This window comes from Ipomoea nil, unplaced genomic scaffold (genome assembly GCF_001879475.1).
Source record: "Ipomoea nil cultivar Tokyo-kokei standard unplaced genomic scaffold, Asagao_1.1 scaffold1932, whole genome shotgun sequence".
NCBI lineage: Eukaryota > Viridiplantae > Streptophyta > Magnoliopsida > Solanales > Convolvulaceae > Ipomoea > Ipomoea nil.
Genome location: NW_017618360.1, coordinates 1,317,687 through 1,332,285, shown reverse-complemented (window position 1 = coordinate 1,332,285; position 14,599 = coordinate 1,317,687). Strand labels below are relative to the sequence as shown.

The 14,599-nt window shown below is 32.0% G+C and overlaps 2 protein-coding genes across 4 annotated transcripts; one reads left to right on the top strand and one right to left on the bottom strand.

Annotated features, from left to right (window-relative positions):
* The first annotated feature begins 9,240 nt into the window (after positions 1–9,240).
* LOC109193834 (bidirectional sugar transporter SWEET3-like) lies at positions 9,241–11,075 on the top strand. 2 transcript variants are annotated; one of them, XM_019344665.1, is made up of 6 exons: positions 9,241–9,303; positions 9,424–9,460; positions 9,600–9,822; positions 9,963–10,121; positions 10,689–10,808; positions 10,931–11,075. In XM_019344665.1, exons 1-6 carry the CDS (start codon positions 9,267–9,269, stop codon positions 11,060–11,062), a joined length of 708 nt encoding a protein of 235 aa, XP_019200210.1. In that variant the 5' UTR covers positions 9,241–9,266; the 3' UTR covers positions 11,063–11,075. The 2 variants fall into 2 exon arrangements, with proteins under 2 accessions (XP_019200210.1, XP_019200209.1); XM_019344664.1 differs by having other exon boundaries at positions 9,960–10,121.
* Positions 10,826–13,525, bottom strand: LOC109193833 (pentatricopeptide repeat-containing protein At2g36980, mitochondrial-like). 2 transcript variants are annotated; one of them, XM_019344663.1, is made up of 2 exons: positions 11,339–13,525; positions 10,826–10,980 (listed from the first exon to the last, which is right to left on the bottom strand). In XM_019344663.1, exons 1-2 carry the CDS (start codon positions 13,349–13,351, stop codon positions 10,978–10,980), a joined length of 2,016 nt encoding a protein of 671 aa, XP_019200208.1. In that variant the 5' UTR covers positions 13,352–13,525; the 3' UTR covers positions 10,826–10,977. The 2 variants fall into 2 exon arrangements, with proteins under 2 accessions (XP_019200208.1, XP_019200207.1); XM_019344662.1 differs by lacking the exon at positions 10,826–10,980 and having other exon boundaries at positions 11,101–13,525.
* Positions 13,526–14,599: the final 1,074 nt, after the last annotated feature.

Below are 14,599 nucleotides of genomic sequence, written 5' to 3'. Positions count from 1 at the left end.
TGCTGGACACGGGTCCAAGGCATAACGATTGAAGCAACTAATAGCTTATCACAACACAAACTCTTCATGTCTAGGCAAACAAAACATGTTGGAAAGACCGATCAAACAATTTCAAGCGCCCCTGAACTAATGAGATGTTGTACGTGTACGACAATACAGCATATATATCACATTAGGCATCCTTAAAACCCCACTTTCATCAAATATTCTTACATTGTATTTAAAAAAAAAAATTATTTTTGACGGATTAATTAAAACCATTAGCCTAAAATTCGAACTGTACTGTCCCAATTTAATTATATATATATATATATATATATATATATATATATATATATATATATATATCATATTCAGGTGCAAACAAGCCTTAACATACAAACTATTGAAGGATTGCACCACAATTACTACGTGATTGCACCACAGCGGCTCTACGATATGTTTGGAGAACCTCTGCGGTGCAACCGTATCCGGTGCAGTAATCCTTCAATAGTTTACACATTAAGATCAGTACACACCTTATTATGGACTATATATATATATATATATATATATATATATATAAAAGAAGGAATTACTGTCAACAAAATGAAGATTGATTCCTCTACTGATGACATTATATGCAATGTCCTTTTATTCCATTCAAAGAATGCATGTCTGATCTTCTTTCTACAACGTCGTCGTCATCTACATTTGCTCTCTCACCAAATTGCAAAATGAATATTGTGTGCATACATGCATATAGGGCGGATTCAAAAATTTTACTCTGAAAAAATTAATTCAAAACACGATTTTAGTACAAGAACACATATTAGACTAATCTCAAATATAAATACTATTCAAATACAATTAGATAACCAACCCAAATGTAGTTTTTCACAATTAAAAATTGAACTAACTAATAAAAACATCAAACTTTATAATACATAGTAACTACACACATCAATACATTAGTCATATGCTTAGTACTAACACGAACTAAAGAGAAATTAGCCAGTATTTCAATTCTTTTTAACATTTAGTATCTTTAAATTTCATAAATTTTCAAAGCTCACATATTTTTTAAGCCAAAGATTTCTAAACACAGGGGCACACAACATTAACAACACAAACTCAAAATAAATACGATTAAACTACTATATTTTTCTGGCATTTTAAGTTTATTGATTTCAAGAACTCCTTATAATTCATATATTTTCTCAATTCTCCGAGACCCCGTTAACTCTCGTCTTTAATTGCACAACTTTTTAAAGTACAAAGACTAAATTGAACCAAATAAAAGTATAAAGACTAAATTGAACAAAATATTATAATCGGACCTTGTAAGTACTTTGACCACAAAATGCTCATTGCAAAGGGCTCAATGAAACATCCTAAAATTCACAACAATAAATTAATTATCGTAAAATTAAGAATAAATATTACAAATTAATTAAAGGAGTAAGGTTGAAGGAAAAAAAATAAAAAAGTTAATTCCATTTTTTGTCTTAGACTTATAGGTGGTAGTCCACTTTTAGTCATTTTTTATTAGAACATCCACATTTTGCCATAATATTATTGTGGCATGACTATTTTTTGTCCTCCGTCAACAAAATCATTGAAAGACGTTAAATACAATGACATTTTAATTTTTTTTTTTACAAAGTGGGTTACGTTGATCCGCTATATTTTTATTTTCTTTTTTGAGAACTCTCCATTTGAAAAGTGAAATGCCTTTGTATTTTTAAAAATTTAAATGATTTTGTTGATAAATGACAAAAATGGTCATGCTACAGTACAGTAATACTGAGATCAAAAGAGAATTTTTTAAAAGAAAATGACTAAAAATGAAATAACACCTATAAATTTAATACTAAAAATGAAATTAACTCGAAAAAAAAAAATAGCCTATGTCAAAATTTTATAAACTTAGTGGAGACAGTGATCCCATTGCCCCCACTACGGAGCATTTTCATAAAATAGAAAAAAATTATATAGTGAACTTTGTTTTAAAAATAAAAAATAAAATCCTGGGCGCCCTTAGCTTATATTATGAAGTTTAATTAATTATTTTTGGGTATTACATGTAGATATATAGTTAATTTTAGCTATGTAAAATGCAGACCGCAAGTACTTCAGTATTGAAATAAGAATTTGTTTTTTCAAAAAATAAAAAAAAAAAAATCTAAAGAAATGGATAAAAAGTCTCCAAATTATAATTAAAGGTAAATGAACATAACCAACTTGTAGTCATTTTCTTGCAGTCAGAGTAATTTTTGTTTTTTCCTATTCGATCTATTCAATTATCATTAGCATTAACCTCATCTAACAACTTATGATTTGCAAATATAGACATATAGTAGACGTATACGCCCCCTCTTGCTTATTTATTTATTTTTATATTTTATTTTATTTATTGAATTAGTTTAATGTATACACTGCATCTAGTATTCTCACCAATTAATCTATATTCTTTTACATTACCTATAATTACATTAGCAGATCGCTTATCAACACCTAATTCAATGATTAATCACTATAAAAAAAATTAAAATATGAGGTTTCACACTTTCACTTATAGTCAATGAATTTATATATATATATATATATATATATATATATATATATATATAAAATTATTTTTAAATGTTTTTTGAAGATAAATATATAGTAAAAAAAAGTATTTTAATTTAGTTTCAATGTTTCATATAGATACTTAGATAGTAACATGCACTAGCAACTTTTATTTTAAGAAAAATTAATTTACTGCTACCAAAATATTTTACATATTACATTCAGTATCACCACCATTATAAGATCAGATTAATTCAGATTTAACATAGGTTACACTCATAGAGTTTGACTCTTATTCATAAAAAACATGAGTGGCCTCTAACTTTATCATTTTACCGAGAAAAATTTGCATTCACTATTGAAAAATGTGAACTAACTCAACTGAGTAAACTCCGCTCTTGTATACTAGTTCACAAAAGAGAGGTAACCACACTAAAAACACTATGCAATAACAATCGTCTGCACAAGAGAGGTATATTGCACTAAAAACACCTTGTGCACGCGTCATGCTTAATTAACTAAAAATGTATTGATAAGAATCAAAATTGTGACACTTATATGTACAAGCTAAGAATCATGCTTCATACTCGATCAGCATTACATTTCCCATTAAAAAATACAAATATTTAACACATGCGGTTTATAAGACTTAAGTTACGTACCCCTTCACATAACCACTTCAGACCGTACGTGAAGGCGTAGAAGAAGTACCACCACCACAAGAGGAGAAGAGTACATTGACAAGGAGGCGACGAGTCCAACGCTGCCGACGAACACTTTCCGGTGACGATGATCATGGAAGCTGAAAGTGGATATCGCCATGGTGACCGAAACCATCCGACCACCGGAATCATCATCAGCGCTACCTTCTTCTGCAAATTCAATTCACACATATAATATATATACATTAACCTTTGTATATATAATGAGTCTTTTGAAGTATCTTTTAATTTTCACCTTCTTAGTCTGAATTGGTGGTTATATCATTTAAATTTCATTTATTAGATATTTTTTCTTAACGGGGCATGTTAGTCTGAAGTGGTTATATCATGTAAATTTCATTTATTAGATATTTTTCTTAACGGGGTACGTAATACTTTAAAAATATGCATGTTGAGATAATAGCACTACCCTTACTAGTAATATCCAAAATCAAAAGTAGTCTAAGGTATTGATCAATAAAGTACGTACATATTTACGACTGGGTTAATAGCTATATACTTATATATAAACATTGGGGGTAACTTTAGTCAAACAACTGGTCTAATATAATAATCATAAAATTCTAAATTTAACTCCATCTCCATTGACCTTCTTTTATTTAATTCGATTAGGACTATAAGGTAAGTAAACTAGGCTGGATTATTATCACTTACTAGCTAGCAAACTTCACCCAAAAGTAAATTTGAGTAGGGTTCTTAATTAATAAAAGGAATAAACACTAACCACTATTGTATACGTGGCATGCAGAAATTTGGGAGAAGAATAAATAGACTGTTGAGGCAAAACGCTAAATCTTATTTTCTCAATTTGTAATTTCAATGCATAATTTTCCCTCGATGTGGAGAGAAGATGTGGGATGAGAATAGTAGAATACTGAGGTGAATTTGTAAGTTAAATTTGTTAGTAATATTAGTTATAATATGGTTTGTATTTCAATGGCTGTTGTTTCTTTTGACTTAGCTTAACTATTGTTTAGGAGTCTTAATAGGTTAGCTATTCCTATGGGGATCTTGTGTTGTAACAGTTCAGTTAATCAGATTACTTACCTATCGTAAAACACTCATCAAATTAACCTTGAAAATTATGTTTTAAGATTGGAATTAACCATGTTTTAAGATTGGAATTAACCGGCACGATTCAATGTAATGGGGAAAGTGTCATTCACTAGTTAATAATTGAGAGACCAAAATTAAAGACACATATAATTATATTTGGTGACTGATCTGAGACCACTATATACTCGTAATTGTGGGATTAAAAACACCAATTTTTTCCTTACAATAATAAGTTATAAGTAATTCAATAGGATAAAATTTGAAATTATAATCTCTCAATTGGTTGTAAGAGGTGGACGAAACCTTAATGTAAGTCAAAAGTTTTTTTTTTTTTTTTTTTTTGTCAAACCACATTTTGGTTTTCTCAGTCGTGGTACACTAAGTCTCCACGCGAAACATCGAGACTAATTTAATAATGTTCGTGACGAATTTGAACTCGATATCTTTGGTTAAGAAGGAAGAGACACGTATCATCTTATCCACACCTTTATTACTATAAGCCAAAAGGAATTAATAATTAATAATTAATAATACTTGGTATATATAGGGATGACATAATTGCCAACTTAATTTTGATGTGACACAAAACCAATGAGTGTTGCAATTACACATCGAACTCCCAATTGGGTAATAAGTTGGGGTGATGTTTGATTGAACTTCTTTCTGAATCATAACTAAACAGCAAGTCAACAACATTAATAAATTCTTAAGAACATTATTATAAAGATTGTGTGCTTTAATTTGATGCATGCTATGAATGGTTTGTAAAGAGGTTAGAGGCGCCTGAAACGCCTCATCTGCAATCACTTTTCCCCTAACAAAATGACAATTAATAAATGAAAACATGTTTTTTTTTTTTTTTAAGTTGTGTCCTTCAATTTAACGAAATTTCGACTATATTTTTTATAGAGGACTAAAATTGATTATGTCACAATAATACTAAGATCGAAAAAAGATATTTTGATAAAAAAGAATTAAAATAAAGTGGACTGTCACCTATAAATCTAAGACCAAAAATAAAATTAACTTTAATTATTTCTTTACAAGATATATTTTGGTAAGTCGATAACATATTTACCATCACATACATTCCCATACAATATATAAAGGTAGATTTGAACATGAATTATGCTTAAAACATGTGCAAATATGCTATAAGATAGGACTAGTGTGCTTTCCAGTAGTAATCACAACTAGACAGATTAAGATGATTCGAGTGGGTAACACACTTTTGATTGAGTCTGTCACATAAAATTATTTAAGTGTGATTTATCTCTCCTAATAAGAGTACACATTATACATTTTTTTTTTGAAACAAATTAGTTTTAAATGAGTTATATTATACTCGATTAAGGTATGCACATTCAACTATAATTAATAGTGTAAAAATGTAGTATTTATTTGAGATGGTTATCTTATTAATAAGAAAATGTTAGTTTACTTATTAAGATTGAGAATAGCATCATACGCTTATATCATCATATGCTTAATCGATTACAACCAAATAGGATAATATATATATATATATTAAACAGTGTGGGCTTTCTTAGCTAATTAATTATTATAGGGTATATATCAAAATATGATTTTCATCATCCGTCATCATCTATTTATTGGTTAAGTTTTGTCGAAATTGAAAAATAATATGAATTATATTTATATATTTTTTATACTGTATTTAGCATTATTGTATAAACTTTCGTGAAGAGTAAGTAATCCAAGGGGATTAAAAATTTTGATTTGTTGGGATAAAGGACGATCTGTGAGTACGACTAAAAATGTTGCATAATAATTTATTTATTTTTTAATAATGTGTAATACAATTTCAATTTTAATAGTTATTAAATAATTTACTTTATATACATTTTCTTCATTTTTTTATTATTATGTTATATTGTTTAATTATATTATTATTTATGAACGTGCATTGCACGAGTACAAATACTAATATTATATCGAAATGAAATTATTTTATTTGACTCGCTATTAGCCTATTATCAAAAAAAACCCGTTACAACTTACAAGACAATAATGCATTTAATATTCTTTAGTTTGGTAGGTTCTTTTCAACAAATTCAGGATATATCTTTTAAATTCCTTTCTTATTCCAAATTATTATATTGGAATATGATCCAATGGAAATTATTATTTACAAATGTCCAATAAATAAAATCGCATAACCAATCAAATATTCTAAATGAGTGGACCTCATTTTTTGGTATTTCACATGTATAAACATTCCTTTATACTACGAAATCAAATTTACGTTGAGTGACTCTTTGTCAAACTCGTTACACATAATTTTTTTAGTGACGTTTAATTTCTTAGTTTGAGGTTTACCTTTTTACACCATGTTATCATTGAAAATTAAAATGAAAAAAAAATAAAAGTAAGGCATATTTATTTCTCTTGAAAATTTCATTTAACCAGATTTATATACTCCATATATTACATATCATTACCTTGCTTTGAATATTCAGTTCTAATATTGTGAATATCAAGTTCAAAAATTGTGAAATATAATTCGGATTCACCCCTTGCAATGTGGACACAGGTCCACAACGTTGAAATTTTTAACTAAAATGACATTTTGAGAGACTATTTTGTTATACAAATATATGTGGGGTCCACTTCCAATTTGGGTCGAGTCAAAGTGGATTTGCACTCTTAGTAGTGAGACGAAGAATTTTAAATATTGTACGCTCAAAATAAGTAATAGGTGAATGAGAAATTGATTCTCAAAATGAACCTATTTGAGAGAAATTAAAATTTTTAAGCTTTAAAGTCATATGATAATCATTTTATTACAATTCATGCTATTTGTAGTACTCCTGCCAATAAGGTATGTTGATGTTGAGCTTAATTTGTTAACTAAAGCTCTTTAACGTTTAAGCTTTGGAATTGGAAATTTTGGATTATGCATAATTCGGTGTTGTGAAGAAAAATGAAAGCTTAATTATTGAAGCAAAAGCACAACTCGTGTTTTAGCACAAATCGTGCATTTCTTGTGGAGAAGCACCACTCGTTGCTTGTAGCACGAATTGATGCTATAAGCACGCTATATTGATTTGGTACTTGTCGCACCGACTTGTGCTACACCGTTTTGATATTATTTGTATTATACGGGTGTGATTTTCGATTTCAATTTGAAAATTTTTTGATTTATACGGACTTCTCGGTTACTCAAGTGTTTTGAAATATGTCATTATAGTCGATACAAATTAATTTTATGATCATTGATATTATTTTGATAATAAGTATGATCGTTTCAAATGTTATAATCATATTATTAATCTGTATAATGTGCCATTGATTATAGCTTTCAAATTCCTCTCTTCCCTATAAAGAGCTCCTTGTTGGCAGAAAGTTTTAACCACACATCAATACGTACATTATTCATATGGTAAGTACTAATACAAACTAAAGAGAAATCAGCTAGTATTTTAATTCTTTAATTTTAACATTTATTATCTATAGATTTCATAAATTTTCAAAGCTCACGTATTTTTCTAAGTCAAAGATTTCTAAACGCAAAAGCACACAATATTAACAACACAAACTCAAAATACATATGATTAAGCTACTTTAATTTTTCTAGCATTTTAAGTTTAGGATAGTGCCCACATTTTCGAGTACTTTTTGTTTTTTTTTTTTGTCCCTATTCTATTCAATTATCATTTTTTTTTTGGTACAATCTATTATCATTAGCATTAACTTCGTCTACCAACTTATGATTTGCACATATAGACATATAGTAGACGTATACGTCCCCTCTTGCTTATTTATTTATTTATTTATTTTTATATTTTATTTCATTTATTGAATTAGTTTTTTGATTGTACAGACTACAGTACTGCATCTAGTATTCTCATCAATTAATCTAAATCTCTTATGTTACTTACAATTGCTTTAGCAGGTTGCTTATCAACACATAATTCAATGATTAATCATTATAAAAAAATGTGATGTTTCACTTGTAGTCAAGGAATTAATATATACATATACATACATACATACATATAAATAAATAAATAAATAAATAAATAAATAAATAAATAAATAAATAAATATATATATATATATATATATATATATATATATAATTATTTATAAATGTTTTTTAAAGATAAATAGTAATAATATATATTTTTTCATTTAGTTTCAATGTTTCATATAAATAGTAACATGCACGAACAACTTTTATATTATTTTAAGAAAAATGAATTTACTACTACCAAAATATATATTACATCCGGTATCTAAGATTAATTCGATCATATTTAACATAAATCGCACTCACAAATTAAAGTTTACTTTTACTCATAAAAAGCATGCGTGGTCTCCAACTTTACAATTGCACCGAGGCAAGGGAAACTTGAATTGCATTCACTATTGAAAAATATGAACGGAGTAAACTCTGCTTTTGTGTACTAGTCTACACAAGATACGTATGTAACCACTAAGAAGACTATGTAATAACAATCGTCCGCACAGGAGAGGTAAATTGCACTAGAAACACCTTGTGTGTCATGCTTAATTAACTAAAAGGGTATATTGATAAGAATAAAAATTATGACATTCATATACAAGAATCATGTTTCATACTTGATCAGCCTTGACCTTTACAAACAAATTAAAGTCAAACACTACATTGACTTTTATTAAATTAAAGCACGAGTAATAAAGAAATAAAGAACTAAATAACCAAAATGTCCCCCACATTTAAAAACAGAAAAACAATAATGAATATAATACACAAAAAAAGAACAACCATCAGATCTCCAAAAATCAATGGCAAAAAATAAACCACATGTTCTTACCTAACACCCTATTCTCACCTCACTGATTATAAATCATTTATATATATGATATCCCTCAGCTGGGGCTCATCATTTCAAGAAATTAACTCTCTCCAAGCTAAGCCGCTTCAACACCATGGAAGATAGACTGCGTTTGGCAGTGGGAGTAATGGGTAAGTAAATATATATATGCATATATGTCTCTAATATGCATGACTATATATATAATTTATTTAGATATATTTTTTAAAAAAATAATTAACTTAGCTTGCATGCATATATCTTTTTTGCAGGTAATGCCGGCAGCTTGATGCTCTATTCTGCACCAATGTAAATAAATTAATTATTAAAGAAGATGGAAATTTATTTATTACATATATATAGACATATAGTTGAATTTTTGCAAAATTATTTTATTTTAAATAATACTCCAATTGATTGTTTATTTCTGTGATGTGCAATTGGGCAGGTTAACTTTTGCGAGGGTGATGAAGAAGAAGAGTACGGAAGAGTTCTCATGCATTCCCTACATACTCGCACTGTTCAACTGTTGTCTTTACACGTGGTATGGCCTCCCGGTGGTGAGTCGCCGGTGGGAAAATATTCCGGTGGTCACCATTAATGGAGTGGGGATTGCTTTTGAGCTCTCCTTCATTCTCATTTACTGTTGGTTCGCATCAAACGCCAGAAAGGTAATTAAGCAAGCTAAGCTGCATGGTTATGATCGTTGAGAATGATATATTATGGATTAATGTATATATATATATATATATATATATATATATATATATATATATATATATATTATATATGTGAATTGAATTTTCAGAAGATGGTGGCGCTGATGATGTTTCCGGTGGTCGGGATGGTTTTGGCGACCATGGCGATATCCACTTTCAGCTTCCATGATCATCGTCACCGGAAACTGTTCGTCGGCAGCATTGGACTCGTGGCCTCCGTGTCAATGTACTCTTCTCCTCTTGTGGCGGTGGTACGTCGTCGTTTAGCTGCTACCTTTGTATATATAATAATGATTCTTTTCAAGTATCTTTTAATTTTCACCTTCTAAGCCTTCTTAGTCTGAAGTGGTTTTGTCATGTAAACCTCATTTATTCAATGGCTGAAATTTATATGACATATCACTTGAGACTAAGAAGGCTTAGAATTGGTGAAGAAAAAATGTAAATTTCATTTATTAGATATTTTTTTAACGGGACATGTAATAGTGTAAAAATATGTTGCGATTATGACATTAGGCTTACTAATAATATCCAAAATCAAAAGTAGTCTAAAGTATTGATCAATAAAGTATGTACATATTTACGACCGAGTTAATAGTTATATATAAATACTAGACGATAATTTTAGTCAAATTAGTCAAACAACTGGTTTAATAATCATCAAGTTTAAATTGACTAGGGTTCGAGTATCACTTACTAGCTAGTACATTTGAGTAGGGTTCCTAAATCCTAATTAATAAAAGTAACAAACACTAACCACTACTGTACACGTGGCATGCAGAAACACGTACTAACATTATTGTGCACGTGGCATGCAGAAGCGAGTGATAAGGACAAAGAGCGTGGAATATGTGCCATTCTACTTGTCTTTCTTTTCGTTCTTGACCAGCTCACTTTGGATGGCATATGGGCTGCTGAGCCACGATCTTGTTCTTGCGGTTTGTAATTAAATTAAATAAAACAAATTTTCTTCAATTGATTTAATTTAATTTAAATTAGATTTTCCATTTGTACAACGTTAATAATCTTGGTCGTCGGATAACTACTGTCGTGTCTGTAGTCTCCGAACCTTGTCGGGTGCCCACTTGGCATGCTGCAGCTTCTGCTCTACTGCAAGTACAGGAACAAGGATCACACGGTGGCTGAAGAGCCAGAGCCATCAGAATCAAGAACCGAAAATTCGCTAATGTAAATTGAAAGACATGTTTTGTCCCAACTAAAAGTCTAAGCTGGTACAAAATGCAATGTATGTATATAGTTCATGGCAGAGATTTAAACTGGAAAACTGTACAAGACAATGGCATTCCTAAGTAACATATAATTCATGTCTGGTTAATTGTGAAGAATTGAAATCAAAGAAATTACTGGAGTTTACATTAGCTGTTAGATGTTTCAAAGTTGAATGAACTGGGTGACAACATGGATATATTCTATTATCTATAACAAAGACACGGGTTCTGGTATTTACCTCTATCCAGCTACAACCAGGAGGCTTCTTTGCTTCCAATCCTTTCAACACCTTCCTCGCCTGCATCTTCTCCCTCCACCTTCCCGATCCAGCATACATGTTCGACATGATAACGCAGCCAGACACGGGGTGGGGGTCGAAAGACAACATTTTCTCTGCAACCCTCGTGCCAACTTCCATGTCTGCCCAGAACCAGCAAGCGTTGAGAAGAGCTACGAGTATTACCTTGTCGGGCTCAACAGGCATTCCATTCACTAGCTCCTCAGCTTCGTGGAGATGGCCTGTTCTACCGAGGAGATCGACTATGCATGTAAAGTGTTCCAGAGCGGGGGTTATACCAAAACGTGCTTCCATTTCATGGAAAATCCTCGTGCCCTCGCTCACCATACCTGAATGTGTACAGGCAGAGAGTACCCCTACCAAGGTTGCTGCGTTTGGATGTACCCCTCGCTCCAACATATGCTCAAAGAGCGAGATTGCCTTAAAGCCAAGCCCGTGGTGTGCATATGCATTGATCAGAGCTGTCCAAGCTGCTACGTTAGGACAAGAAATGCCAGCAAATGATGCTTGAGCATCGGCTATGGTTCCACATTTGGAATACATATCCACAAGGGCTGTCCCAACATAAACATTGGTTTCAAACGGAGTTTTAATCAGATGGGCGTGAATAAGTTGCCCTTGCTGTAGAGACCCGAGACAGGAACATGCATGAAACAGCGCAGAAAATGTTGATCTGGTCTGGCTTATTGGTACCCGACGCATTTCCAGATACAGTTTTACTGCATTTTCATGTTGATCATTGTGAATGTAACCTGAAATCATTGAATTCCAAGTAACTGAATTTCGTTTTCCTTTAGTTTCTTCAAAAAGCTCCAGAGCCTTTTCAGTCTCACGATTCCTGGAATACACTGATATCATAGTATTTGTGGAAGTTAAAGTTCTTTCTGGCATTTCAGAGAACACCCGCTTTGACTCCTCAACTCGACCACACAAAGCATACCCTTTTATCATCAGATTGTAGGACACTGCATTTCTATTAATCAACCCATTAAAGATCAATTCAGCTTCTTCGATCTTGCCAGCCATGACAAGACCTGCAATCAACACGTTCGAATCATTCAAGCAAGGATTTACCAGCTGGCTGTACACAATTTTAGCATCATCCATGACCAAACAATTGCAGTAAAAATCAATAAGTGCTCCACAAATCGAACTGTCCAGTTCGAAACCACCTCTGACTACCAGCCCATGAAGAGCCTTTCCCACTGGCAAAATGCCCTGTCGACTACAAGCTCTTATGACACAATCCAAAGTGAATTCATTTGGTGTGATATCTCCATTCTTTCTCATCAATGTGAATAACTCCAAAGCCTTTTGAGCACCCTTTTCGGTTTTAGAGTATCCTGAAATCAATGTAGTCCAAGCAATAACATCATGGCTTGGCATCTTGTTGAAAATTCTGGAAGCATCATTCAGAAGATTACACTGTACATAACCAACGAGCATCAAGCTCCAAAGCAGCTCATTCCTCTCATGCAAATCGTCGAACACCCTCCTTGCCTCTTCAATTTCGCAAGAACTCGAGTAGAAATACAGCAAAGCGCTCCCAACAAGCTTAAAACTTTCGCACCCGGACTTCAAAACCAGGCCGTGAACTTGCTTTCCCTCGCTGGACGACCCGGAATGGGCGCAAACGCTGAGAACTGAAGAGAAAGTGGACTCGTTAAGCTTCGTGTTGCTGCGGTGCATTGACCACACCAAGCTAAAAACTTCGCTGTACTTTCCCCATTCGGAGTAGCCAGAAATCATGGCGTTCCAGGAGACGACGGACCGCTCACGCATTCCGTCGAACAGCTGCCGTGCTTCTTCGAGTTGGCCGCTTTTGGCTCGCTTCGTGATAATACTGTTGGTCAGAATGATCCCGGATTTTGACGGTCCAGCACAGACCGTGCAGTAGTTTGTTTTCCACCGGTTGTGCTTCCAGACTCCTAAGAATGACGATCTCGTCAACATTCCGGCCAGAAATTAACGCGTGCGCGGCTCGCGCGCTTTCGATTATGGCTGTTGTTGTCCTGTGAGATTATGTACAGAGTCTAGGTCTTGCAAATGTTAGTTGGACTTCCAGGTTAGGCGGGCTTTATTGTTGGACTTCCATGTACCATGTCTATGCCATCAACTTTTCTACCCCATCGTTGGGCATTCTACATTTCTACCTCCATCGTCTTATATCTATTTTTTTTTTTTTTGAAGAGAAACGAAAGACTTATATTACAGCAATCGTTATGCTATGGACCCGTGTTGCATACTGGACACGGGTACGACACCGTTATCATTTTTTTATTTCTTTTTTCTTCTTTCAGACCATTTCGTTATAGGAGTATATGTTCATAATATTGTTAGTTCATAACGTCAGAGCTCTATGTTCATAATTTCATAACTGTACATTCATACTTCCATAATTGTACATTCGTAATTCCGTAACTGTACATTCATAACTCAATAAGTGTAACTTCATAATTTTCGAAGCTCTATGTTCATAATTTTATCATTATATCTTCATATTGTAAGTTCATAATGTTAGAGCTCTGTGTTCATAATTTCATAACTGTACATTCATAATTGCATAACTGTACATTCATAATTCAATAACTGTAAAATCATAATTTTCAAAGCTCGATGTTCACAATTTTAGAGCTCTATGTTCATAATTTTATCATTATATGTTCATAATTGTAAGTTCATAATGTCAGAGCTCTGTGTTCATAATTTTATAACTTACATTCATAATTTCATAATTGTACATTCATAATTTCATAACTGTACATTCATAATGGCACAAACGAATAACGCCGTTAACGACGTTCACGGCGAGACAAAATCAAAAAAATTTTTATAACTGAAATGACCCGTTTTCCCTGAAAACGACGTCGTTTTGGACTCGTGTCCACAATGCATCCACTGCATAATTTGTGATATTAAAGGGTGTCAAGCTCCAAAGCAAGAACAAGAGAATGATAGGGGACAGAAACAAAGTTCATCTACTTATATCGTCTTATATATAATAATCTATTTAGTTTCTTTTTATTAATTTACCATCTATTACATCATTTACTTTTCATAAATCAATGTATTTCGTCATTTGATGATTTATTCATTGACAATAAGTTAGTGGGATCCCAAGGTCAGCAGCAGTGATGACTTGCGGGTGAGGGTGAGACAGTGAGCAGAGGCGCAGAACAGAGGGTTTGGAAAGTTGAAATG

Excerpts from the sequence above, each read along its gene's own strand:
- LOC109193833 (XM_019344662.1), bottom strand. The coding sequence starts at position 13,351 with ATGTTGACGAGATCGTCATTCTTAGGAGTCTGGAAGCACAACCGGTGG.
- LOC109193834 (XM_019344664.1), top strand. The coding sequence starts at position 9,267 with ATGGAAGATAGACTGCGTTTGGCAGTGGGAGTAATGG. Across the intron at positions 9,304-9,423 it reads TTTGGCAGTGGGAGTAATGG|GTAATGCCGGCAGCTTGATG; the intron begins GTAAGTAAATAT and ends TCTTTTTTGCAG. Across the intron at positions 9,823-9,959 it reads TCGCATCAAACGCCAGAAAG|AAGATGGTGGCGCTGATGAT; the intron begins GTAATTAAGCAA and ends TTGAATTTTCAG.